At 37.6% G+C, this 25,842-nt stretch overlaps 1 protein-coding gene across 1 annotated transcript in view; it reads right to left on the reverse strand.

Annotated features, from left to right (window-relative positions):
- The window catches only part of TRPC4 (transient receptor potential cation channel subfamily C member 4), a 131,227-nt gene that overhangs the window by 56,382 nt on the left and 49,003 nt on the right, over positions 1-25,842 (reverse strand). Inside the window, exons 2-3 of the mRNA XM_053934709.1 lie at positions 25,194-25,598; positions 4,477-4,995 (exon numbers count right to left, since the gene is read on the reverse strand). Of these exons, the coding sequence (XP_053790684.1) occupies positions 4,477-4,995; positions 25,194-25,571 (897 nt within the window). The 5' untranslated portion in view covers positions 25,572-25,598. The remainder of the gene's footprint in view (positions 1-4,476; positions 4,996-25,193; positions 25,599-25,842) is intronic.

A 25,842-nucleotide genomic window follows, 5' to 3' on the forward strand; every position in this document is an offset into this window, starting at 1 on the left:
AAAGTAAAATTTAAATTTTTTTAATCAAACCTTTAAAAAAAGTTAATTCAGGATCAGAAATACTTTAGAAAACTTAGCTCTGGCTTCTTTAGATAGCTCTCAACATGACACATAACACTGGATGGAGGCTAGATAAACTATGCATTTACTTTAGGTTTTTAAAGATAAAAGCAGAAAAAAAGCTTACAGAATTTTTTCCAGACTGCTAATTTGAAATGTGCAGAATTTAACCTATTTACAATATAAAGTATTCCAAATCTATCAGAGATTGTGTATTTGTCAAGGAAGAGAAAGATGATCAGCATAACCTAAGAATGGAAAAGATTAAAAAAAAAGAAAAAAGTGAACCCAACCCAAACAAGCCAGTGCTCATTCGAGAAGTGAGAGAGAAAAGCTCAACAGCTGCATACTTAAAAATTCCTATTTCTTCTGTGTTGATATGAGAATGTCTAATAACAAAGCAAAATGAGACAGTACTACCAATAATTATAACCTCATCCTGTTACTGTATTTGAGCTTATACAGTCATAGCTTAAATGAAATGAGACATTTAGCATGAGGCAAAAATGAATCAGAGATATAAAAGACTAGTCTAAGTATTTAAATTACACTGGTTAAATTTACAGTGAAACCAGATTATATTGATTCAGCCTATTAATCTCCCCTTCTTTATTTCACATGTATAGGAAAATTAGTAAGCATTGTAGGAAGCACTTTTTCAAATTTTTGTAGTTATATGCTTAATACCTAAACAGAACCAAAGCTAAAACAAAGTTAACTGAACAGTGAGAGAAATTGGGTTTTTGCTGTGATATCTCTGTTAAAAACTCTGAATATATAGGCCAAGAAAACACACATTTTGCAATGAGTGGAAAAGATGACTATTTACTAATCAACAGAGAGAGCTACTATTCTCTTCTACTTAATTGCATTGCTGCACCAGAGGTTTCCAATTAATTTGAACTCAGATTTGCCTGTGAACCACATACAGGGCTTGGGATGTGCTTTCTATATCCTTACGTGGAGCTGCAGTTATGTGCTTAGAATCTACCACAGTGAACTTGTGGCAGCTTTCATAAAACCAAACTCTCCCTTGAGACAATATTAAACAGCAGGACAACAAAATGTCTGTGCCCAGTGCAGGGTGGCTGAGTGACTTCAGGGAACCTAACCTCTCTTTGCTATTGGTTGTAGCCCAGGCAACAGCAGATGTCAGAAACAGGCACAACAAGCTTTGCTTACAGTCAAACTGCACCAGTGGTGTAAAATGAACATAAAAATAATGGCACCTTGGATGTTCTGTCCCATGGGCTATGCTACAAAACTCCACATATTCTGGCAGACACTCTCCTGCTTCTGCCCCATAACTCTGTACAGATATTATCCACAGTCTTGCTAGACATTATCCTTCAAGGTAAACTTGAGACTATAAATCTTTCAACCTCATTAGTTATTAATAAAGAAGATCGATGATTTTATCAGGGAAGTTTCTTTGTTGATAATACATTGTAGGTTACCTCTGGCCTGACTCCATGGGCTGAGAATCAATATCACTGAGATGCCTTTGGACAGCACATGAATGAGTATCACAGTATTATGGCAAGTGTGAAAGGAATGGAAATGCAGAGATGAGCAGCTTTCACTGTGGAGAATCTCAAATCCAATTGGCATAAAGTTCTTGGTTTGTGGAAGGCCCATTTCAGCAGCAAAGTGGAGAACATGGAGAGCTCTAAAAATGAATGTACTTTCTTAATTTCCACAAAAACAGGGTGATACCAGGGTCTTGCAGACCACTACACAAAGCACTGCTTAATAATTTGAATTCCAAGGGACTTTTTCTGTTCATTTCAGGATCTACATTTCAAGCATTATGTAATTTTGGAAAGTCCTCAAAACTTCTGAGCTTGGTAATTTTCTTTACTCATGTTTGTCAATTTTCATTTCTTTACACAATGAAAATTCTTCACCATCCACTTGTTTGCTTCCACAAGTACCCTAAATCTGTTGTTCTACACCATCCTGTGTCTTGAGGTTAAACCCAGTTATATTACCCAAAGACTACTGCACCCCTTTACAAGACTTTGTTCTAATATGTTTGCTTACTTAAAATGCCAAAAGGAATTACTGCTAATAATTTTTGGTATTATTTTCAACATGAAAGGAGAAAAGTAATACTTAACCCATGAGCACTTAATCATAAAAAAAACAATGTAAAAAGACACACACATCATTATTTTGTCACTTTTAGCTGCAATTTTTGGACTGAGACTGGACATTCTGGACAACCAGATCTGATTGCTTACTTGTGGAGCTCTGACCTTAGCCCAAGTATGGCATTAGAGTGTCATTTGGTAATAGCATGAATAAAGGTTGAGATTTTAGGGATGGGTTTTAAGATAAGAGGGGAAGATAATGCATTCTCATCTGCTTTGCTGTTTTGTTGCAGGAGACGCATTTAAAGAAATAGAAATTGTCGTTGTTAAGTCTGGCGCAGTACCATCTGAAAATAATTTACAAAAGCAGTGAATATATTGCCTAAAATACTGTACTATCAAGAGCTTCTGGCTGGGTTCCAGTGCCCAAACTGAAAGGATCCCCTGACCCTGGAGGCTGCTGGATCAGCCGGAGGCTGTGTCTCCTGCAGCATCCTTAACACAAGAAATAGAAAGACACTGATGATGTATTTTTATCATGATCCATATGGACCAGGACAGCTGGAATCCAAGCAATTGTTATGCCTGAGGTAAGTTTCTTGATCTTAGAGCTGCACCTACCAGAATACTGTAGTAATAATCAGAAACAAAATAACTGAACTGTTACAGAGGCTACTGTTTACTTCAGCAACCAGTATGGAAAACATTTTGGAACACATTCAGTAAACCTTGATTTTACTTCAGCAAGAATCAGATGGTAGGGACAGTGGGAAATATTTATAGAAATGAAAAATGTGTGTAAAATATAAAAGATCCACTAATTTGGAATTCTTTCACTAAATCAGTATGGCCTTTTTCTATTATGAAGAATCAATTATGTATTCAGCTGTATTATTGCAACTTAATTAGGCACAACAATCAGATGCAACTATAAAAAACAATTCAGCCTACATATGCCTATCACTGTCTCTACCTCAAATTAAAAAAATTAAAGCTTTGTGCTACGGTTTACAAAAATCTAAACAAACAATGAGGTCAGAATTTTATTTCAATGCACAAATCCTTGCGAAAACAGAAGTCCAAGCTTCAGCTTCTTATATGACCATAAGACAGGACTGGCATTTAAAGAAATAGAAATAGTGGTTGTTAAATCTGGCAAAGTACAATCTGAAAATAATTTATGAAGGCAGTGAATATGTTGCATGAAGCATTATACTATAACACATAAAATTATGCAATACATTTCTGAAGGAAAAAATGCTTATTAGAAGACTTATGAAGTCACAGACCAACTGAGGTTTTTTTCCATCATTACTTCAGTAGTTCCCTACCTCCACAGTAGCTTCTAGGATTACTAAATTATATTTCAAATGAACAAAAGAATCATTAAATGTTTGGCTATTGTTTCTTCAAACCTTTCAAACATACTTAATAACATATTTACTATTATATTTTGCAGAGCAGAAATTTAGCATGGATACAATTTAACACAGAAGTTTTTTAAGCATTTGCTGTAATGAATATGAACAAATACTAAATACTTACATTTGTCTTGCCTATAAACTTCCATAGATCAGCTGACTTGGTATGTACTGTTTCCCAATAAGATAATACAACATATTCTGACATGATGATGTGCAGGGATTAGGTGAAGGTTTGGAAATATCATGGGAACTGTCTTCCTAACTCATTTCTGTGTCTTGCTTCTTTTGCTTTTGTATGCACAAAAGAACTGGAGTACTTTAAACAATATATGCAGACATCCTCTGATTCCAACTGAATGTACACATTGGTGAAGCAAATGTATGAATTTTTAACTGCCATGGACACCAATATCCAGGTATTTCCATTTTGAATTCTTTATGAAAGAGAATCTGAATGCAAACATTTTTGGGAGTTCATGCGCGGCTATGAAACTTCTGTTTCAGTATCTGTAATAGCTACTTTTTGAAGAAACATCTCTACAGAGATGTTTAAACACAGCTGCCTTTTTCTGTCAGACACAATCCACGTTAATTTAAAGTATGCTTTATATATTTCTCACCCTATTACTGAAGAGCACTTCAGAGCACAACTACTGAAGACTACATTTATTCAGGTGTAAAAGAAAAAAGTTTCATAGGATCTGTGCTAGAAGAGACAACTATAGTTGTAACAACTATTCAAATTCATCTAAATAAAACTAATAAAAGAGCAGAAATCTAGTAGAACAAACAAACAAAAAAAAAGATAAGCAGAAATTTGTCTCAGTTAAAAGGATGTATTTCAGGCTCTATCACATTACTGCTACTGAATATGCTCAAATATTCTCCAGCACACTCACCTCTTTTTGACGGTACTTAATTGCCAGTTTCAATCTTGCAAGATCATTACCACTTTGTTCCTCTATCAAGCTATTATCATCTCTGTAATTAAGAATAATTTCCAATTCCCTGGAACTCCGTGTCTGATCCAGGAGATCTTTTGCAAATTGCTTGCATTGCCGTGACAGTTCCTCATACTCTGACTTAAACTCGTTTTCGACTTTACTCAGTTCCTGCAGCTCCCAGCTCAGCTGAAAAGCGGTAAGGAAAGGATCCTCACTGGACAAAGCAATCAGTGATGGGCTCGCCAGAGCCTTGTAGATATTGAGTCTGGACCGAGAGTGACGGAGGCTGTCCACATCTGAGCTTGAGACACATTCGACACAGTTACAGCGCACCTCGTGTGGCCTGGGCACAGACACCCCTTTCTGCACAAGGAGCTTTATGATTTCATAATTGTTGGTGTGGGCAGCCAGAATAATAGGTGTGATATCCGGCGTAAATTCTGAAAACTGCTTGTCCAGAAGCACTGGTGGCACCTGTGAAAGAAGGCAAAAACCTTTACCTCACTGAACAAGAGGTACAGAAAATTAAGCTAAAAATGGTTTACCAGGTAATACACTTACTGATGGATCTTTATTTTGACCCAGAGTTGAAGGAAACTCTTTACATATAACAATTCAACTAGCTAAGATAGTGTCTTTCCAGTTAATGAATTGCTATAAACAGGGTGTGATCTTTCATAGAACCTGTTTATATGCAGACAACCCATGGACAGTGATTTATTAGAGCAAATTATTAGATAAACAAGGACGAGTTAGACACAAATGCTCCTCTCTGGTCCCTTGAAGTGAGCAAAATGGAATTTTTTTCTTGTTTCTCACTGATTTATCTCAGTTTCATAGGGAAGAAAGAATCATGGGGGGGCATAACAGTGAATCTCTGAAGGAAGCAATGGCCAGGACACAGGCAAGTTAGATTTAGAAAATAAAATGGTCAAGTAAATGAGAAAAAAATATTTGTTTTCTTAAAGAGAATGTTGAAAATAAGGTTGTATAGAGAAACAAAGACACTTGCTGCAAAGAGCTTAATGTCTTAAGGCTCAGTTCTACATTCACCTGCATAAAGAAACATATTCTGTTTATAGGAAAACAGGGGAGTTAGTAGAACAAAGGCTCCCAGAGACCATTTTTAAAAGACTCTTCTGATATGCATTTCTGTTTTTTCAGCCTTCTTTATCAGAAGACTGTAAGGTTTTTAATTTTAAGCTTGTTTCTTTATTTTACGCTACCAGACTCTAAAGTCATTCCCAGGTCAAGACAACTTGTTCAATTAGTATGACTAAGAATGTGAGTGTAATTAGCCAATGTCAATAAAAAAATGATATTGGCATCATCACTTACAGACTGACTTTTGTCCACAGCTCAATATCCAAGTACAAACTCAATTCACAGAGCACCACATAGAAGTGCTCTGAAGGATGCTCTTTCAGGAGGAAAGAAAGAGAAAAATATTTGACTCAAAGTTATCTGAAGGCTAGAGAAACAGATGGCCATCACAGGGAGGAAAAAATTTTTGATGCAAGTCTCATGACAGCACCATGACCTCACTGCCAGGTGGAAAAAACAGAAGTGGAGTGGCAGTGGTAAAATTGGAGTGGAAAGTCAAGACTGGAGATCTGGCATTCAGGACTGTAATCACACATCCCTGCGGAAGCAAAACCTGCCTGGCCATAGTGTATTGCTAACCTTAAGTAGCTGTGCCAGATTCTGAGAAGTCAACAGGCAGATTCTGTGGAGTCAACAGGCAGAAATCCCTTTTCTCCCCTCTCATGTACTCAGACATGCATGCTTGGCTTGGCACTGAGTTTGTTTTAGCACAGCACTGTGGGCTGACTGAGCTGGCACACCCACCCTCATGACCCCGTGCAGAGGGTAAATCTATCCTCACAGGTGGGTGTTCACAACCACTGGTTCTGAGCCAAGCAGCTTCCATGCAACTTCACTTCTGCTTGCTCTGTTCTGAGGTACAAACATAATGGTGTAGTGTGTGCAGAGAAACATGGGTTAAATATTACTCATGAGGTAAGGAACCCAGCTGAGAATATACTGAAGGTACCTATGGATGGAGGGAACACTTGGGTACAAGAACAAACAGAAGCTCTGTGTGCTGTGCTTTGTCTCAGGCCAAAACCACAACTCTGGACATGTGACTTCCCAGAGGACTCTGTGGCTCTGCCCATGCTGCTCTGTCAGGTCTCTTCCAGGGTACTTCTGGGACAGCTGTCACCTCCTGGCTGGACACTGCACAGAGCTCACCTGGGGATGCCCGGGTGTCCCGATCACATCATTATTCCTGTCCAGTCTGAACTGGGCTTCAAATCCATGTATGTTTTCTCTCCTGTGTTTGGTGTCAGTGGGGGAAGTGAGACCTGTTTCCTACCCCAATTCTCACAGGTTATTGCAGTCTTAGATGCCTTCTCTTTTACTTACATATTTTATAGGAAAAAAGAGAGCACTGCGTGCACACAAACACACTTGTTACGCTCTCCAAATTGCAACTGTGGCCAGTTCTTTTGAGACTAGAACAGCAAGAAAATGGTGGTAGAGAGTCAAACTTTGCATTAGTAGAAATGAGATTTTGCGCTATCATAGAGCTGGAAAAGGTTTACGGAGAGGCATGTGTTGTGTTCTGACAATGTCTGCTACAAGCAGAGAGACTCCCCCTTGGACTCAGGTTCAGGCTACCAGACAGCAAAGAAGAGAGCTGCAAGGGCAGAAAACTCAAGGTCAGAAAGCTGTGGCTTCAAACTCACTGACTGCTCAGAGTATAACTCTGTCACTTCACATGTCACTAGTTTTTTACTTTCTAACAGTACTGAAGTAACATTTGCTTCAAGCCCTGCCAGAACTGAGGGCTGTCTTAAACATATCATCAGCTGCAAGCTCTGAAAAATTAAGGCACAGCTTCAAACGACATGGCATTACAGCGACTGACTTGTACATGAGGTCCATTTCCTTACAAGCTGCTTGTTTTTTCTCATAGCTTATCAAAATTATCTGAGTTATCTTAAGTTAACTCAGATTCAAGGCTAATGCACACATTTTGGAATTCATTGCATCAGAATTTACCCAAATATAGAAGTATTTATTAAATCTTTTCACTGTAACTTATGGAAATATTTAAACGTAAAGGGCAAACCCTAAGACTTCAACTTTAATTACATCATGTCTTTAACCCCCGATCCTTTACCTTAAAATTACAAAATTTTAAGATTTTGTACTAATTTAAATGAAAGAGAGAACATCGAAATAATAAAGCCAAATTATTCCCTCATCTGAAGCAAAATGAAGTACTTTGAAGTACTGAGTGCTCTCATGGCATTCAGAAAATTTCAACATCTAACGGTTGACCCAGAGTACTTGCTCTTAAGTTATCAGACTTACAGTAATTTTACTTTCAAACTACTAAAAATAATTCTCTTTAAAGAAAACCAAACCAAATAACCAGCACACACTGATATGGACCACACATTTGGAAGCCTTGACAGAACACTCACAGAAAACATTTTAGTCTTCCTTAAATCCTGGAGGATAGAAAGATACTAGGTCTTTAAGTCACTGACTGTGACTGTGACTTCCCAAGGCTCAGCAGTGGTGTAACTATATTATACATTTTGGAGTCAGCATGCTATGTTTGAGGCTGCTTAAACTTGGCAAAGGCAAATAATTTCTACCTTCTTACATTTTGTGAAGAATTTCTACTTCAACACTATTTACAGAGCTGAACATATATATATTTGTTATGAATGTCTTTGTGATTAGTAGACAAAAAAAAAAAAAAACAAACAAAACAGAAAATAAAGGATAGCTCAAAGTCTGAACATGTCAGTGCTCAAGGGCACAGGATGTTTTTGTCGCATTTCTTTTCCCTGCACTCACTGTAAGTGGGAATGAGTCAGTCTGGTTTGTATATCTAACAATTCTTTTAGATACCAAGTGGAATATATAAAAATAAATAAATATATAATAATAAATGTATATAATAAATAAATATGTATATATAGAATAAGTATATATATATAAACAACGTGTTTGTTTATATTCCATGTATGGTCTGTGTGAAGACAAGCTCCTTTGCTATGACAGGAAGAGAAATCTAGGTTAAATTAATGCCAGTTAGGTCTGAGACGTTTTCCTGTCCCCCTGACATCAAAGGAGAGACCAATTGTTGATGATCTCTTAAACATCCAGAAAACAGAAAAAATGTAACAGTCAGTTTGGAAAACAAAAAACATAAATCCCATGTGTGTCTTTGTCTCCATCTAGACTTCTCATAATAGCTGTCATTACTGCAATATCTCAACAGAGAGACTGAAAACTGCAGAGTCCATTTACCTGCTGTTTAAGTGCAAGAGCTCAGAATCTATGGAAATCTATTTCCTTGGGCAAACAGATAGGTTCCCTGGCTCTTGTCCTTGTTTATTTATTTGTAATTATTTTGTCTTTTGTTTGTAAATGAAAGAAAATCCCACTTGGTTTTGGGCAGTTAGAGGAATAACTTTCTGAGTCATGTCCATCATGACAGCATGACGGGAGGAAAAACCTACAGCAAAGGCTAAAAAGAGAATATATGGCAGATAAGATGAATACATATGTCATGCAGTACCAGGTTATATAAGGAAATTATAATTATTAAAGTGTGTCATCAAAGTCTCAGCTGCTTTTCTCTAATTCTCACTAATTCTCTATAGCTGTCATCAGTGAAAATACTTAACTCTACATTTCTGTGCAGCCCACAGCACATGAGTTATCCCTATGCATACACAGTTCCATGCTTTACATTCTGGCTTGTTGAGTTTTTCTTTTCTTTGGTTTGCTGTTATTGTATCATTATTGCACCACCTGAAATACCTCCTGATTAAGAAAATGGAAGTAGTTCCCCTGGGAAAGGCTCAAAAATTCCTCCTACCGCAACTCCTTTACCGTGGACTGTCACCAGTAAACATCCAGATATACTGAATAACTTAGAGATATCACGTCAGCATAACTTGAAATCAGTTGTCACAGCACCAGAGGGGTCCTGAGACTCATGTTGAAACTATCCTCACAAGACAACACAAACAGCAGGACTGCAGTGGTGGCTCCTGATTGTCTCAAAGTGCTTTTTCCCACCCCAGGGTGCTCACTGTGCGCTGTACAGCTGGCATGCTGGGTGGCCACCAAGGATGTAAGGCAGGCAAGTGGATGGAAGTGGCCAAGCTGAGCTCAGGGACAGCATCCTTTCTGAGCAGGGTCTGTGACACTAGCCATGTGGTACACTGTCATTGTCTGCTTTCCAGAAGCAACTTCCCTGGCCTCCCTGAGAAGGGTTCTACCTGTTTATTGTGCTTGAACTCATTACATTTCCTAAAGGTAAGTACCACGCTCAATCTGCTACTGAAGTGTTATCTTTCATTGGATAATATTGTACCTCCATGTCTAGTTTTTTTTGTTTTTGTAAGAAACAGACACATAACAGACACATAAAAATCAGGGGTCTTAGGCATTGTAAGCTGACTACTAACAGTCTGAGGACTAAATGTAAATGTTTTAGCAATATTGTAACTTCTTAAGAATGCATACTTTCATAAGATGTAATTAAAAATTGTGTCCTTTAACATTTTCATACCCAAATTTTACCTCAGAGATGGCAAAGGGTTCAATGCTTGTCTTCCAGATTTCTTTCCTCTGGAGTCTAATGTAATTCCAGTTATGAATTAAAGCCAGGTAGATATAGCAAAAAATAATAATTAAAAGTCAGATATTTTTGTGTGGACATTTTTAAACAAAGTATTCCAGATTTTTTTCTCTTTATCTTGAAAAGTTTATTTACTCTAATATTTCCCTATGATCTAACAACAAGAAGGGCCAATCCCACTTTTTTTCCAGATTAAATTATTGGGATTATACTGTATGATTATGACAATTCTAACTATTAATTTTACAAAATGTCCCTAATATTTTCCTGTGAAAATATTATATTTCATGTCATGCAGGAAAGATGTCTAGCAGAGAGGAGCTCTGATAAGCAACCCAAGATATATATCTAATTTTATATAGTTGAAATTGGGTAAGGTAAACACTCCCCTTAGCATGGAGCTCAACATAATTTATTCTTCGGACACAAGTCAGGTGCTAACTAGCTCAAAGTTTAATTGCTGTGCTATCTCATGCTGGTACTGACCCACAGCTAGCCATGGCTTGTGCCTCCTAACCTGCACTGCTGGGATACAAGACAGGTATTTTTCAAAAGTACTGCATTCATCATTTTGGCCAGTTTTCCAGGATGTGTGAAAAGAGGGTATGAACAATTAATGCTGAATGTGCTCCCTTAGGAGCTTGCTTTTAGTCTGTCTCCTCCTGGTAAGGGGGGAAAAGCGACATTCTTGCCTCTGTGTAAACCCTTCTGCATGTACATCACATGTCATAATATATTTCCAAGGCTCAGGCCTAAATACCCTCATTTGGTGGTAATATGGATCACTGTTAGCAAAGGATATCTTCCTTCCACTTAGAATAGTGTTTTATGTAATATCACGTCCATTAATTTTGCAGAAAATTTACTTTCAACTTTGCTGGGACATGACTGGAACAGGGATGTTTGTACTAACACAGAATCCCTGTTGCATTTAAGGAGGCTTCAGTGCTTGCCTTTTTACAAGTCTGTGAATTTTGAACAGTTAAATTTACAAGTTTGAGTTATTTTCATCCATTTTTTTCCCAAGCACAAGCTGAATTTACAAAACCTTGGATGTGTTTTATTTTTTATCAGATACACTTAACCTACCCCAAGATGTGAGCTTTCTAATGCTTGTTCATGCTCATCTTATTACAGCTGAACCAATTTGTGTGTCACAAGTGTCACATCATGGACTGATCACTTCCAGTCTCCATGACAGCCACATTGCACAAAAAGCATTAATGTAACACATTAAGGAAAAGAATTTGACCAATCTGTTTCTAAAGCTCTGCAGTGGTGGGTGGATATGTCACACCATTTCCTCACAATGTTTCTGATACTTCATATGCTCTACCTTTGTGCAGTGTGCACCTTATGTGCCCAGAAATTCTTGTTCTATGAAATGTGAATACAGAGAATATTTTGTTTCTTTGCTTAGTTCCTGTTTTCTAAGTTTTCATTCAGACTTTCCTTATGGGGGCTGGAACAGGATAGGTCCCTTCCAGCTTCCCACCCTTTAAGGTCCCTTCCAGCTCAGGCAATTCTGTAATTCTACAACTCTATGATCGGTCCTCATTTTATGTCATCAGATGTGATTCTGACTTTTGAACAGTAAAATGGTATTGTCCAGCATTTCATGTTAGTCTTGTTTTAATATTCCCTGCAGGACTGTTATCTTAATTGTTTTCAATTCCAAGACATACTTGGTTGATTATTTCTGCTCCATTTAGAACCTTACATTTTTTCTTACTGAACTCTTTTATTTTTCACATAAATAATTTCTTGCTTGCCAAAACCTGAATTCTAATTGTGTCCTACAACAGCCTTGAGATCCCCCCATATTGTCAGTTGTCTACAGAATTAACAGGCCCTTTATTTCATCTAAAATGTCATGAATAATTGCACTCATAGGGATAGACCCCTGCAGGACTGCTCATTTCACCCCTCTGTTTAATTCATATGTCCTGTTTCACCAAGTACTGTGGGCAACTCCTGTGTTTTTCTTAGACTGTCTTTTGAGTGACAGTTAATGAAATCTTACAAATCTTGAGCTATATGATATGTACTGCTTTTCCCCAACATACAAAACTTGCTATCTGGCGATGAATGATAATTATATTGTTATGACAAGCTTTGTTCCTGACAAATCTTGCTAGACTGTTATTCATGTCTGTATTTTCTTCCAGGTGCTTACAAGCAGAAGAATGTTTGACTATTTTCTTCAGGATAGTCACTGCTGTAAAAAACTATAGATTTATTTTATTTGAAAAAAGAATATGGAATGGAAAGGGAATGCTGTAAAATTAATTGATAACAGTTTCCAGACAGAAGCAGAGGACAATATATTGGATTTGATAGGTTTAGACATTAATTTGTTGGGTGGAACTGATGTCAAAGGACTTCAGTGCTTTATTTCTCTCTCCTTTTTTTAAAAAAAATGCTTTTTTTGTCCTCCCTGTATCTCTGAAAGAACTCTGATCCAAAATACTGCCTGTACATCAAACTGCTAATTTCCAATTAATGTTTTCCTGTGACCATTATGAGTGAATGCATGTGCTGTTTCATCAGTCAGTGCCAGTGGCTTGAGCAAAGGTGGGAAATTGCTTAAAAAGTAGACACTCAATACAAGACTGCAAGGATATTTAGAATTTGTTTTCAGCTATGGAACTTACACTTGTTCTCTCCACATACAAATTTTAAAGAGGTAAAGGAGTGTTTCTAGTAGGAGTTCTGGGCATTGTTTGACTGCTCATAATGAGGAGTGACAAGCAAAAGTTGTTTTCACTCAAGGGACAGTGAATGAAGCGAAGTAAAATGGTTTGGAAAAAAACATGAGAGCTGAGAAAGAAGAAAGATCTTATTATGGAAATGATTAAAGGGGAACTTGAATTATTTATTTCCATTATGATAAAGCTCATATATACCTCTCTGAGTTTGCATGATGAGTCAAGTCAATACTGAAATATTCTGAATGTTCAAAACATTTTAACATAGATCTGGGGAGGGGGGGGGGGGCTTCCCATCTGAATTTTTTAAACGGATGCATAGGTAATTTTCCCAAACACAGAATGGTTCATAAAGACAAAATCATTTTAATGAACATTAGGTCTGAACTAAAAAAGGTTCTGTTTGTTGAACCTCTCATTCTTAACAAACTTATACTACTGGCCTCAAAGCTGATTTCCTGAGAAACTGTGTCTCTGGTCTGATTAGTAAAATGTGGAAAAGCTCTTGCTTTTCCCTCTTCATTTTTCTTGCCCCAAAATGACTCCAATAGTCAGCTAGAAAAGTGGAAAGAAATTGGCTTGCGTCAACAATGAGGTTTTCAGAGAAATGTCAGAACAAAGGAGTTCTAAGAATCTAAGCAGGATCCTTTGTTTATCCCTGAGCTTCCTAGATTTAGAAACAAGAAAAGCTGTCCCACTGGCTATAGAATTATAATGATTGTTTCTGAAAAGAAGCTTTTGCAGAGAAGACAATAACAGATTGGTGGCCTCCTTGGTATCAACAAACTGTTTAGGAGATACAAGTGTCTCAGAGGGTGGGAATTAGCTAAATGTCTTTGCAGCTGATTGCAATTATTTAACATTGCAAAGTAATTTGTGATATCTTCATGGCTGGGAAGTAAATTTAATGTTTGAGAAAATTAAAAGGGTTGTACTCACAAAGAACAAAGTGGGAAACAGGCAAATTCACGAAACACAGAAAAATGTTTTCTCTATTTAAAAAAAATAAGAGAAAGGAGTACAAAAGATTATGGCAGAGACAAAGAAACTTGTATCTTAAGAGGATGCAGAGGAACTTCACAATAAGCTGTTTCAAAAGTAAATTATTCCCAGTATGCTATTCAGTGGTCTGTTATTTAGCAGTAGCTCTACATTTTGAACCATATTGTAAATTTCCCGTATTTCCCACCTTTCACAGATGCAAAACAGAACATTTTTTCTGAAGTATGCAGAGGAGACCAAGGCTCACACAACTATGCTAGGATATGCTGGGAATGAAAGATGTACTTGAGAGGCAAAGGATTGAAAACTGAATTTTATTAGAGGTTGATGATATTCTCAGCTGGATTCAATTCCTTAACCATAGACACGTTAAGATTCTCCTTGCATACAAGAATCAATTGAACAATCCTCCTGCTTACGAGGTTTTGGAAACATGTAAGTAAACAAGAGAAGATTGCTAGAAATAGAAATATTCCCTTTGAATTCCCACTGCAAAGAGGTCAAAGGAGAAATGGGAGAGACATGCATTATTATAACCTGCCCTACACAGTGAGAGACCAGGGGCAGAAGAGTTAGTCAGAGGTATTTAAGGGTACATTGCTAGAAGGAAACCTTTGAAACTGATGCCAAGGGGAATGGATTGGTTCAAACCCCTTAATACTCCTTGTTTCAAGTTAGGCTTATCTTAGTATTATATTCCTCTTCAGTTCACCAATTGGTTGGATCTTGATCTGTACAGATCTTACACACATGGTGCATCCATGCATAAAGAGGTATTCTTAATGTGCTTTAGGATATGGAAGTGTTTGTTTGGTTTTGGTTTTTTTGAGTGTATGTAAGTATATTTTTACTAAATTCAAGGCATGGTAGTAAGCAAAGACTTAATAAGCAAAGGTCTAAATGAGCAAGGAGCAGGGAAGAGAAATTGAATCTTATCAGACAGATTGCTTGTACATACAGTAAATGTCATAAAATAAGTTGGCAGCAAATAAAATAGTGGTAGGTTTTTTTTTGCATTTTCTGCAAATATTCAGCTCTATCTCAGCAGTACATAACATGAAATGTTACACTTTGAGGGTAGATATAGAAGGCCTCACACACTGTGACAAGCCTGCAAACTTAGATAATATTTTATTACCAACCCTCTGTAGTGTTTTAGTAGCTGAGTTGAAAGGGGAACTAGTTTTGCCTCCTGACAATCTGGGGTGAAGATATGGAAGATATGGATCTTGGTACAGGCACAAGTACAATCAAAACACTTCTGTCAGTGCAGTATGTGACATACATATCTTCTATCCAGAAAACAGTTGGTAAATTGACAAGCTAAATTGACAAGCCTCCCAAGACAAGTAAGCCCCTGTTATCACATTAGTGGGCTTTGTCAGTCAGTCCATTGTGACTTTTGAATTTGTTGGATTGCTCCAGCTGGGTGTTAACATGAAGGAATATTAGAAATACTAAATTTCTGCAACTTTCCCAAAAGATATGGATGTTTGAGATCTGAAGAAAATTCTGAAGTGTGAGTGCAGCTATGTTGCTAGACACCAGAGAACTAATACAAAACCAGGATATTATAAGTGTATCAGCCTCTTCAAAAGCTTTGATGAATGCTCATAACATCAAAAAGAGGAAATTCCATCATGATGCATATATCTGGGTGGAAATCAGATTTCATAAATTTCACTGCTCACAGAGAAATCTGACAAGAGATGCTCTGTGACACAAGGAAAAATAATGGTGGGGTGTGGAAGACCATATATGAACAAGCTTATTGACAGTGATGTATTTGTGTTTTTTTTAATTTTCCTAGGGTTTTCCCATGGCTGAAGGTTTGAAAAAATATTTTGTTTTATAGATTATTATGTATGATTGCATGCTTGACTCCCAAAGACTAATGCTTACTTTGAAAAAGTCTGTCAAATTTTACTCTTGCATTATTTAAGAGGTATCTCCACAGGCAAGTTCAAGGTAACTGCACTTGAGCAAAGTGGTTCTTCATAGACAGAACTCTAAAGTGGTGGCTCTTTGAAAATTTTTCACTGGACCACTGTTCAGTGTTGGATTGCCTGGAGGTTTGTGTCCATCAGAAACTGCTGTGCCCTGAGCTCCTTTCAACAGTAGGTGGTCCTGTTCCTAAAATATTTCCTGGGTTTCTGCACTGGGCACTGTCAGAAAGAGGATATGTTGCAGAAGAAGGTACAAGGAGGGTGTTTATCTTCATATTTAAACACCTAATGATAGCTCTATATCTGAATTGGTTTTAAGCTCCTATTACACCCAGGAAAATCGAGGGCTCATCTCAGTTGTCCACAGGTTCTGTGGCGTAACTGCAAGGCCACAAAACAAGTCTCACAGATATTCTAAGATGCTTCATGTTTCACTTACCCACTACATGTGAGCTACTGAGTTGGGCCCCTGGTTGATGTTGTGAGTGGAGTCCAGAGAAGTCTTTTTCTTAGCTTAAAGCAGACACTTGTATTTGGTCAGCAAATCCTCTTGCTCATCACTGATCTTACTGGGAGCTCAGCTATCTGCCTTATATGTGAGCAGCAAATGGACAGATTCAAACATCATTTTACTGCTTAAGACACTCTAGAGAATGAGAGAGACATACACACACATGACATGAGACCTACTGGAGGGTCTCCTTTGCAGCACAGGCAGGGGACAGGGAGGACACATCTCTGCACAGACTGACATCCACTGCTGCCTTGCCTTCAGCTTCAGGCATCTGAATGGGGGGCTGATTTCCACTCCCTTACATACATGTATCTGTATAAACATATTTATATATAGCATATATTTATATAGAGCACAGATCTCAATCTGCTGTATCAAGGGCTAAAACATTAACTGCTCCCTGAGAGGCTGCTCTAAGCAGAAAAGATTGTTTTTATTGCCCCTTTAATTCTTATAAATTTGTTAACTTCCTAAGTTAAACTGCATCACCCAAATGTACAAATAATTGGCAATGGGGATTTCTAGACTTTAAAAGAGAAGACTACCTCAATCAAAAAAGGTTCTATTTGTTGAACCTCTCATTCTTAACAAATTTATACTACTGTCCTCGGCTGAATCTTAACCTATTTTCAGGCACTGAAAGACTGTTAAAATCTTTAGATGAAACTATATTTGCAGTTGATGAGTTGCCAGGGAGTGAAGGTAGATAGGTTTGGCAAGAAGGATGCAGGCATGGAGGCTTGTGAAGATGACAGTACAGGCAGAAAGAACTGACTGTAGAAGGCAGAAATTTTGGACATATTCTTTTTTAATTTGCGTTCTCTCCCCATTCTGATTGTAAGTTTGGCTGAGTGCTGTAAAGATGGGCTCAAAAAACATGAAAAGAAGGAAAAAGAAATCAGCACAGAAAATGTGACTTCTTGAAGAGAAATCTGACTTTTACTCAGACCTTATTTTTTAATTACCTTTCTAAAGATTTGGAGTTTCTTTTTTTTCTAAAGGTTTTGACGTATTCTATACTTTCAAATATTTTTGATAATCTGCACTCATCTCCTCATGGTAGGAAACTGCTTTCATTTCTAGCATGAGTTTCAAACAAGAAATATGAAAATGTCAGCAAATAATGACAGAAAAGTACTTAATATTTCTGAATCTGTAACACTTCAAGTTTAGGTCAAGTTTGGGTCACCACCTATCTTTAAAATAAATCTGTATTTGTTATCACCAAAATTCTCTGGATTTCTGCAAACTACTAAACCAGAGGATTAGATTAATAGCTGGGAAAACTCGTTCTCAATAACACTTCCTTCCAGGAACCTATCTGTAAGCATCCTGATAGTCAGAATTTTTCTTTATGTTGCTAATAAAAAATGGCTCATCATTTTGTGCAGGTCAAGAAACTGTCGTGTTTCCCCATATTTTGACATTTGTCTTCAGCTATGGAATATGATGATTTAGAATTTGTTACAAGGTGATGGATGCATATTGCAGAACACATTGCCTACCTCAGTATTGAAATTGCTAGCAGCTCTGTTGGATGGCACAGGCATATCAGCTTCTGCAGTATTTCCTTAGTAATTGTCACAGGTTTTTCTACTCATCCACCCACCTTAGCTCTGATGCATATAAACACAGACAGTTTGGGTTTATTGCCAAGACATAATGGCATTTATGTGCAGCTTTTTTGAACTTGAAAACAGCCAGCAACCTCCTTAAAACCCAAGAACAAAACTTCTGTAAATTCTTATCTCTATCTCATATGCAATTAGTCAGCTCCAGCCTTACAGTGCACCTGTGCTACATGTTGTTTTCATGTGCCCAAATGGTTATATGAAAGACTGAATATGCATATATCAATTTTATCCATAAAATGAAATATCCCCTACACAGCCTCTCCCATTCATCCGTCTATTCATATGTCAGAAGATTCTAACTAATCAGATGCCACTGGGAAAAAAATACTCAGCTACCCACTCAGGCAGCTAGCAGTGGAAAGAAACAACATTTTGCCCTCACGTTCCACTTCAAGAATGTGTACTTTAAGCCCAACAAAGCATCTCTGCAACGCCTCCTCCATACTCATTACTAGCTAGACTGTCATTAATCACAACATTCAAAAAAGACATTTAGTTCATAAACTTCTGTGGGAGACATTTTCAAAACAAAAATGATGCTTGAATCTCAACAGACAAAGACTATCCCACAAGAGACTTTGACTGGTATTTTGTAAAGTTACTGGAGAAAGAGGTTTAGATTAGCAAACTACCAGGCATCATGCAATGCTTATAAAATCTTTCTTTCTCCCTCCTCTTGATCAATATAACTCCCAGTTCAGTTACTAGGGGAAAATTTGAAGGACAATTAAAAACATGTCAGGTTTAACATTTATGTAAAGCCCATTGTGCAGGCATGAACCTGTACATGTTCCCTGGTCTTCTCCAGCAGGGCCCACTGTTACCAGGAGGAAGTACAACTCGGACACAGGAGCTTTCCCACATACACCATTGGGCTGTGTGGCAATGCAGGACTGGGAAAATGATATCACATGAGACTTGGAAAGAAAACAATGGGCCAAAGCTGCCTAAATGTTCTGCACACATTAAGGGAGACTGAGTTTGAAGCTGGGTTACAAGTGCAGCTCCAAAGGAGAACATTGGCTTCATCTCAGGACCCTGGGACTCCTCAGAAGGCAATTTCAAGAAGTCCAAACATACTGAGAGACATTAAAGGAGCAGAGTGGGTGATGTGGCCGCATGTAGGGAATCTCCTAGGAGATAGGAGCTCTGTCAGGTCTGATAGGAGCTCTGTCAGAAGAGCAGCATCTATGCTGCCAGCATTTCAGAAATGACTCTTCAGGCTCTGTGCTACTTTCATGCTGCTTCCTGACTTTTCACTTTTAGACTTTGTTTCTGGGAATGCTGCCAGCCAGAAGGCACTTTGCCGCCAATCTCTCTAGCCTTGTTGTCAGTATCCCTTCCCAGATAGCTTAGGTGAGTGCTTGAACATCCACAGAGGAGTCTGTTCCACTGGCCTAGAAACTATACTGTACAACATCCTTGACACTTCCTCACACAGGACCATTCCCTCATCCTGCTGTTCTCTTATAGTCTTTCATTCTCTCCAGAACTACTTAGAAACTGATTTAAAAAAAAAAAAAAAAATCAGATGTTGAGACATATTTTGGCATAAGATCAGTCACTGTTATTTTTTTTTCTGATGAGAACTGCATCAGTAGATTCAAGCAAAAGACAACTTGTATGCTTGTCCTCTTCTTTTCTACCTTCCCACACTCCAAATAATTATCAATCAGATATGAGTCAAGATTGATGAAATATAACTTTAGCCTTTGACAGTAAAACAATGCCCTTTCTCTCCCTACCTCCCAAAAAGTCCCACAATAGCAAGCTTTCCTACCAATCACCTGATAACTCTTCCAGTCCAAGAGTTCACAATGGCTGCTAGCACACTGAATAGCACATAAATACCACAGCATTCCTGAATTCACATCTGACACCACCAGATGTCAGAGCTGCCATCTTCTTACACATTAATTCACCCATCTCTTCCAGATGCCATTCCTTATAACAGCACAAAACCACAACTTGCTGTGGTTACTCCTGCCACAAAATGTTTGTCTCCTTCCTTTCAGTTCTTTCCCTACAGCTAAAGGCTAGAACATACCACACTTAATGTCTACCATGGCCATGGAGAATCCTAGAGGCCCCTACATACTGATGAGGAAGGGTTGCTCACAGTCTGTCTGAAGAGAAAACAGTAGCCTAACTGCTGAATCTTTCAATCCTTCAGAAATGCCTCTATATTTAAAATTTCAGAGGTTTGGGTTTTTGTCTCTTTTAATAAATATTTTTACCCAAATATTTAGACGACAGATTGAGCTCACCCTTTCTTGGGCCTTTGCGAAATTGCCAGAAAAATCCATGAAACCCAACAAAAAAACGTTGTATATGCCATGGACTTCCATTTTCAGAGGCTGACACATTGACAAGCAGAAGCCGGGCTTCCTGGCTTGACTTTGGCAGAGTAAGTAGAGGCAGGGCTTTTGCATAAAGTAGTTTATGATGTGACTTTACTGCTTGTCCTGGGAGATCAAAAGGTATCTGAGTGTTGCAGCATGTGGATACGGTTTATTTTCAGCTTCCTACTTCCAGCACTATGCCAGTGATTTCTACTTTTCTTTACATGTGATCCAGGCACATATTACAGTGATCACATCCTCTATGTCCCAAAGTTCTCTTTCCTCTAGCAATTCTCTTGTATTTGCAAATGCCAGTCTGGCATTAGCTCAGTATTTGGTTCACACATCTGCACATCTATCCCTAGAGTGTCCACCCAATAAAAATACCCTCAAGTATCAGAAGACTGATACAATAGTGAACAGAAGGCATAAAAGCACTGTCATGTGCTTTTTTCTGCTAGTCAGACAATGCTGTAAGCACTGCAGTCAGGTTTCCAAGCCCTAAAGCAAGTCTGTCAGCTAATACAATGCTGCATGGATTCAAGTTTAGTAACTGAGATTTCAGCTTCACTTATGTGATTTGCAGCATCCTCAGAAGGCAGCTACACCTCTCCTTCAGTCTTCCCTGAATATACACAAATATCTAGATGGTCAACCCCCCAGCTAATGATCAGGGCCTGGGCTCCCTAAGCAGTAGAGCACACTGTGATTTAGATAAAGGTATTAATTTTTTATGCTGCCTAACCCCCAGCCCATCTGTGGATGCTGCATGCAATTTAACAAGACAAAAATGTTTTCTGCAGATACTAAATTTAAAAGAACAACTTTTTTCCCCCCCTCTTAATTTGGCATTCAGCTATCCATCAGGATAAGCAACAAGTGACTTGGCAGATAATTCAGGACATATGGCTTTGAAGAATGGTAATTTAAAAGTACTTGGACAAGTTTCCTAAACTCATTCACATTAATTTGCGCTATTCTCTTTTACTTGTGCTCTAGCAGCTGGTACAGCTAAAAAAGTATAGAAAATATAAAGAATATAATGCAAGTGCCAAAAAACCCCTTCTTCTGAGTTGGATTAATGTATAGTGCAAAAACCTCTCTCAAAAACTGAGAAACAGAAGTTCAAAGACAATTGAGAACTGTTAAACCAACATGCCTCATCTGTAGTCACCAGGTGGCACCAGATGTATCCATATATTGGTAATTAGGTTAAAACCATTGTAACCCATGTGGTCTTAGAAACGCTGAGCCCATCAGATATGGCGAGTAGGTAGAGCCCCACAGCTGAATGATCAATAGACTAGAGAGTTTAGATCTAATTTTAACAAGATCTGAACACTGTTTTATAGTTTGAGGATTGTGGGGGTTTTTGTGAGGATTGTTTATTTGTTTTACTGGGGTTTTGTTATTGGAGTGGTTTTTTTTTTTTTTTTTCTTTTTTTTTTTTGTCTGTTTTGTTTTGGTGTGGTTTTTTGTTTCTTTTAGGAGAAAGTGTAAATTAAGATCAGTGGCATCTCCTAATTTGGAGAAGTCGGTTATAAAACTTTTCCAAAAATGCAAAGCCACATTACTTTAATTAAATGCATTGATTCCTGGTCAGAATTAACATATTGTTACATTTTCCCCCTTTTCTTTTGCAACATCTAAAATGTTTAAAGCATTAAATTTTGGAGGATAACCAGTTCTTTTAAAAATACATTTCAGCAGTCCTGAAGAATTGTAGCTTTCTGTTGATACAAGAGGACATTTTCTTCTAGCTCTCTGACATTAACAATGAGAACTTGAATTATATAAGAAATTCTATGCTTAAAAATTATTTCGTTTTACAAATATAGCTACAATATTGTATGAGGTGAAGCCAAAATTAGCTATGCATATACATAGGATATTATCTCATGAATATAAAAAAAATAGTGAGAGCTAATTCATTTACTTGTGAATCATATCAGGTTTTTTCCAGAAATTCAATGTTCATAACTTTTACCACTAATTAAATACTTAGGAAACTGTTTCTTGTGCTTGGAAGTATGTAGCAAGGTGTTTTTCTTTCTATTATTAACTGTCTTCTGTAGAAATAAAACTTTTCATCAGGGACTAAGGGAAAAAAAAAAAAAAAAAAGCAAGAAAGGGTCGACCTCACTAAATCGATGGCAAAACTCCCACTAACTTCAAGGGGCCAGGATTTTACTACACATGACCAGATTTATTCAAAGAAAGAAAACCAAACAGTCAAAGATATCATGTTACTAAAAGCACAGTCTGAAAATAAATCATTGTCTAAACAATATATCAAATATTTACAAATACCAGCAATCAAAAAGTAGAATTGTAGTTGGAAATAGTTTCAAAAGAAACTTGAAGGGGGAAAACAACTTGAAGGAAGAAAAAAGTATATAATAAAAGTAGATAATTCTGAGTATTCAGATTTTATCTCTTTATCACATTGGAATGATTTTTCAGCCAGAAGGTACTTTTTTATTATACTACATTCATTGTGGCATTACTGCAAAAATGCCATTGGCATTTACATTCTCTTCAGCATGCCATGTTCCTAAAAATGAACCAGTGTGATTATCAGTGTACTATTACACACTTGACACCCATAGAAGCTTAACTATTGTTGGGATCCCCAGTGCATACAACAGCGAACACGCGTAAGCAACCTATTAGTTAAAAAGCCATTTTATAAGCGCTGGCTTGCAAGCAGCGCTTGCAGTGGCAATGGGCAAACGTAGCCTTCTACAAACACAAAAGGAGTTGTCTCTGTTCAAATGATTCATTATTATTCTTCACACTTTACAGTAAGACCCCAAGTGCAACCAGGGAAACAAAGAAAACATAGCAGGAGCAGCACTCTTCACACCAGCCAGCAGTGGACTCTGGCACTGAAACAACATGCTTAAGCTTCAGTACAGAGAAGGATCCTCTAGACTGGAGCAAAGCAGTTTGTGGATAATTTAACATAGTAGTATTCACACAAAAAGTAAGCTTATCTTTTGTCTGCTACAGCATGAAGATTGCCTAATACAAGTTTTACTGTTTGTATTCAAGCATTTTCATTACAGCAGCTGTGGCACATACAAAAAAGTAGTCCTGAAAGACTGAAGAACAGTCTGAAATTTAGGCAGCTATTGTAAGGTGAATTTGTAGGTTCCCAAGGCCAAAAAGTGATTTATGATGTCTTAAAACAAGTAACTGATAAAGACAGCAGGAAGAGCTCTCCAGGGATCTCCCTTTTTCTCCATTGCTACAGGGAGTCCAGGAAGCCAGACCAGAGACGAGACCTACCTTTGGATGGCTACCATCAAATGCCTTGAACTCTGCCCTGCAAATGGCAACTTCCACTATAGAGGCTGCATAATGGAGACACAGGGGTTTTAACTGGTTTGGGATGGGGCTGTGCACTGATCTTTCAGTGTACTGGTACACTGCACTGAGAAATTCCTATGCACTGTATTCTCATCTGCACTACCAGTTGAGGAATCATGAAATGAGACAAACATCATGTGAATATAGTTTTCTTCCCATTCTCTGACATAAATCTGTTGTCATTTTACAGGAGCTCTGCTTTTACTATCTAGAAGAGAAGGCAGGCACGCATATTTGCAGAAAGATCTAGTATACCTCTTTCTTTCCATAACAAAGAAGCATAGAATTCATGTTATTTTATCAGCAAAAATTATACTTTTTACCTATTATCTGCAATTCTATCCATGGCACATTATACTGTACATTATACTGTAATTAAAGTATATTACATGCATTATCTGTAAAAGAGCTGTAATAATTTCAACATACTATTCATTGAAATACAGTAATAGAATAACTATAACACACAAAAGTTGAAATTGATGAAAATAGAGTACAATAGTATAACTACTTTTAAAGTTTTTCTTCCTAGAAGAGTCCTAGGAATATCAGAATTTATGGGCTATGTCATCCTGTCTCCACTACTTTCTTAAAATGAAAAAGATTTGCAAGAGGCTACTTTCCAGAGATGTCTCAAAGCAGTTAAAGGGAAAACAGAGTAGGTATCAGATCATGAATGAGACTATATTTTTTGAAATTAATGATTTTTTCCTTTGAAAGAAGACAGGGAGAAAGGGAGGGAAGTTTGCACCGTTTTAAGTTGTACTTCATAGGATGGATCAACTGGGTCATGTCCACCAGTTTTGCCTTTCTGAGTTGGGATATGATGACATCTACATGGATGGGTTAAAACATTCATTGACTTTTATGGGAGTTTCATAAATAATTCAAGTGGACTACATATTAACACTACTATTCTCTTTTGAAAGATTTGTTTCTTTGAATGATTAAAGATTTCCCAGCCATATCTGCAAGTATAATGCTATCATTATACAGAGGGGAGTTATAGGAAAGACAAAGAGAGACTTTAAACCAAGGCCTGTGGTGACAGGAAAAGAGGAAATAGTTTTAAACTGAAAGAGGGTAGGTTTAGAATGGACAGAAGGAAGACTTTTTTTTTACAATTAGGGTTGTGAGACTCAGGATCAGGCTGCCCAGAGAAGTTCATGGTGTCTTATCCCTGGAAGTGTTCAAAGTCAGGTTGGATGGGGCTTTGAGCAACCTTCTTTAAGGAACAAGGTTGCTCATGGCAGGATGTTGGAACTAGACTTGAAGGTCCTTCTGACTCAAAATAATTTCTGACTGTATGATGTATAAACATGGTTGAATACAGTGTATTCAGCATCAGAGTAATTGATTTTGTGATTTTAAGTACTGTGTGCAAGGATGATGTTTTGTTTTTAGTTTTCTTACCCCCCCTTTGCACAATTCTTCTCTTTACATTAGACCAGATTAAAAACTCAGAAAATCTTGCACATACCTGCTTCTCTCCACTGGGCTTCTTGTGATTTAACAGCAGCTCCACGGCCCCAACCACCTCCTTCCGTATGGCATGCAAGAGAGCATCTCCCACATACACGTTAAAACTTAAGAGCAGCTCAATGAGCTCAAGGTTCTCGTTTTCAATTGCAATAAGGAGTGCAGTTCTTCCCAGGGGATCAATGCAGTTAATATTGATCTTGAAATAAATTTCTGCCTCCTCCAAAGCTTTCTTTACACTGGCATAATCTCCTTTCTCCACGGCATTCAGATAGGCTTTCTCTGAATGAGACAGTTCGGATTCTGCCCGTACAATGCGAAGAGGGATACGATCTCTGTAGGGAGCATTGATGCTTCTTTTGTAGTAGAACTGGGCCATATTTTATGCCATTCTAATACTTTGTCTCTGCAACATGAAAATAAAGATAAAATCAGTAACTGAGCTTGGGGGTATGGTGCACCAAATTAATATTTGCAATATGTAAATATTTAGAACTCATACTAGAAAGTGGTGTTGAAACATTTTTTATCAAAAGAACATGTAAGCAAAAGTGGAAGCCAAAACACTGCTTATTTGTAACTTACCAAGTAAAAGCATATCTGTCAGAATACCATTTGCTTATATGCTTTTTTAAAATCTGTGGCAAACA

This window comes from Vidua chalybeata, chromosome 2 (genome assembly GCF_026979565.1).
Source record: "Vidua chalybeata isolate OUT-0048 chromosome 2, bVidCha1 merged haplotype, whole genome shotgun sequence".
Taxonomy (NCBI): domain Eukaryota; kingdom Metazoa; phylum Chordata; class Aves; order Passeriformes; family Viduidae; genus Vidua; species Vidua chalybeata.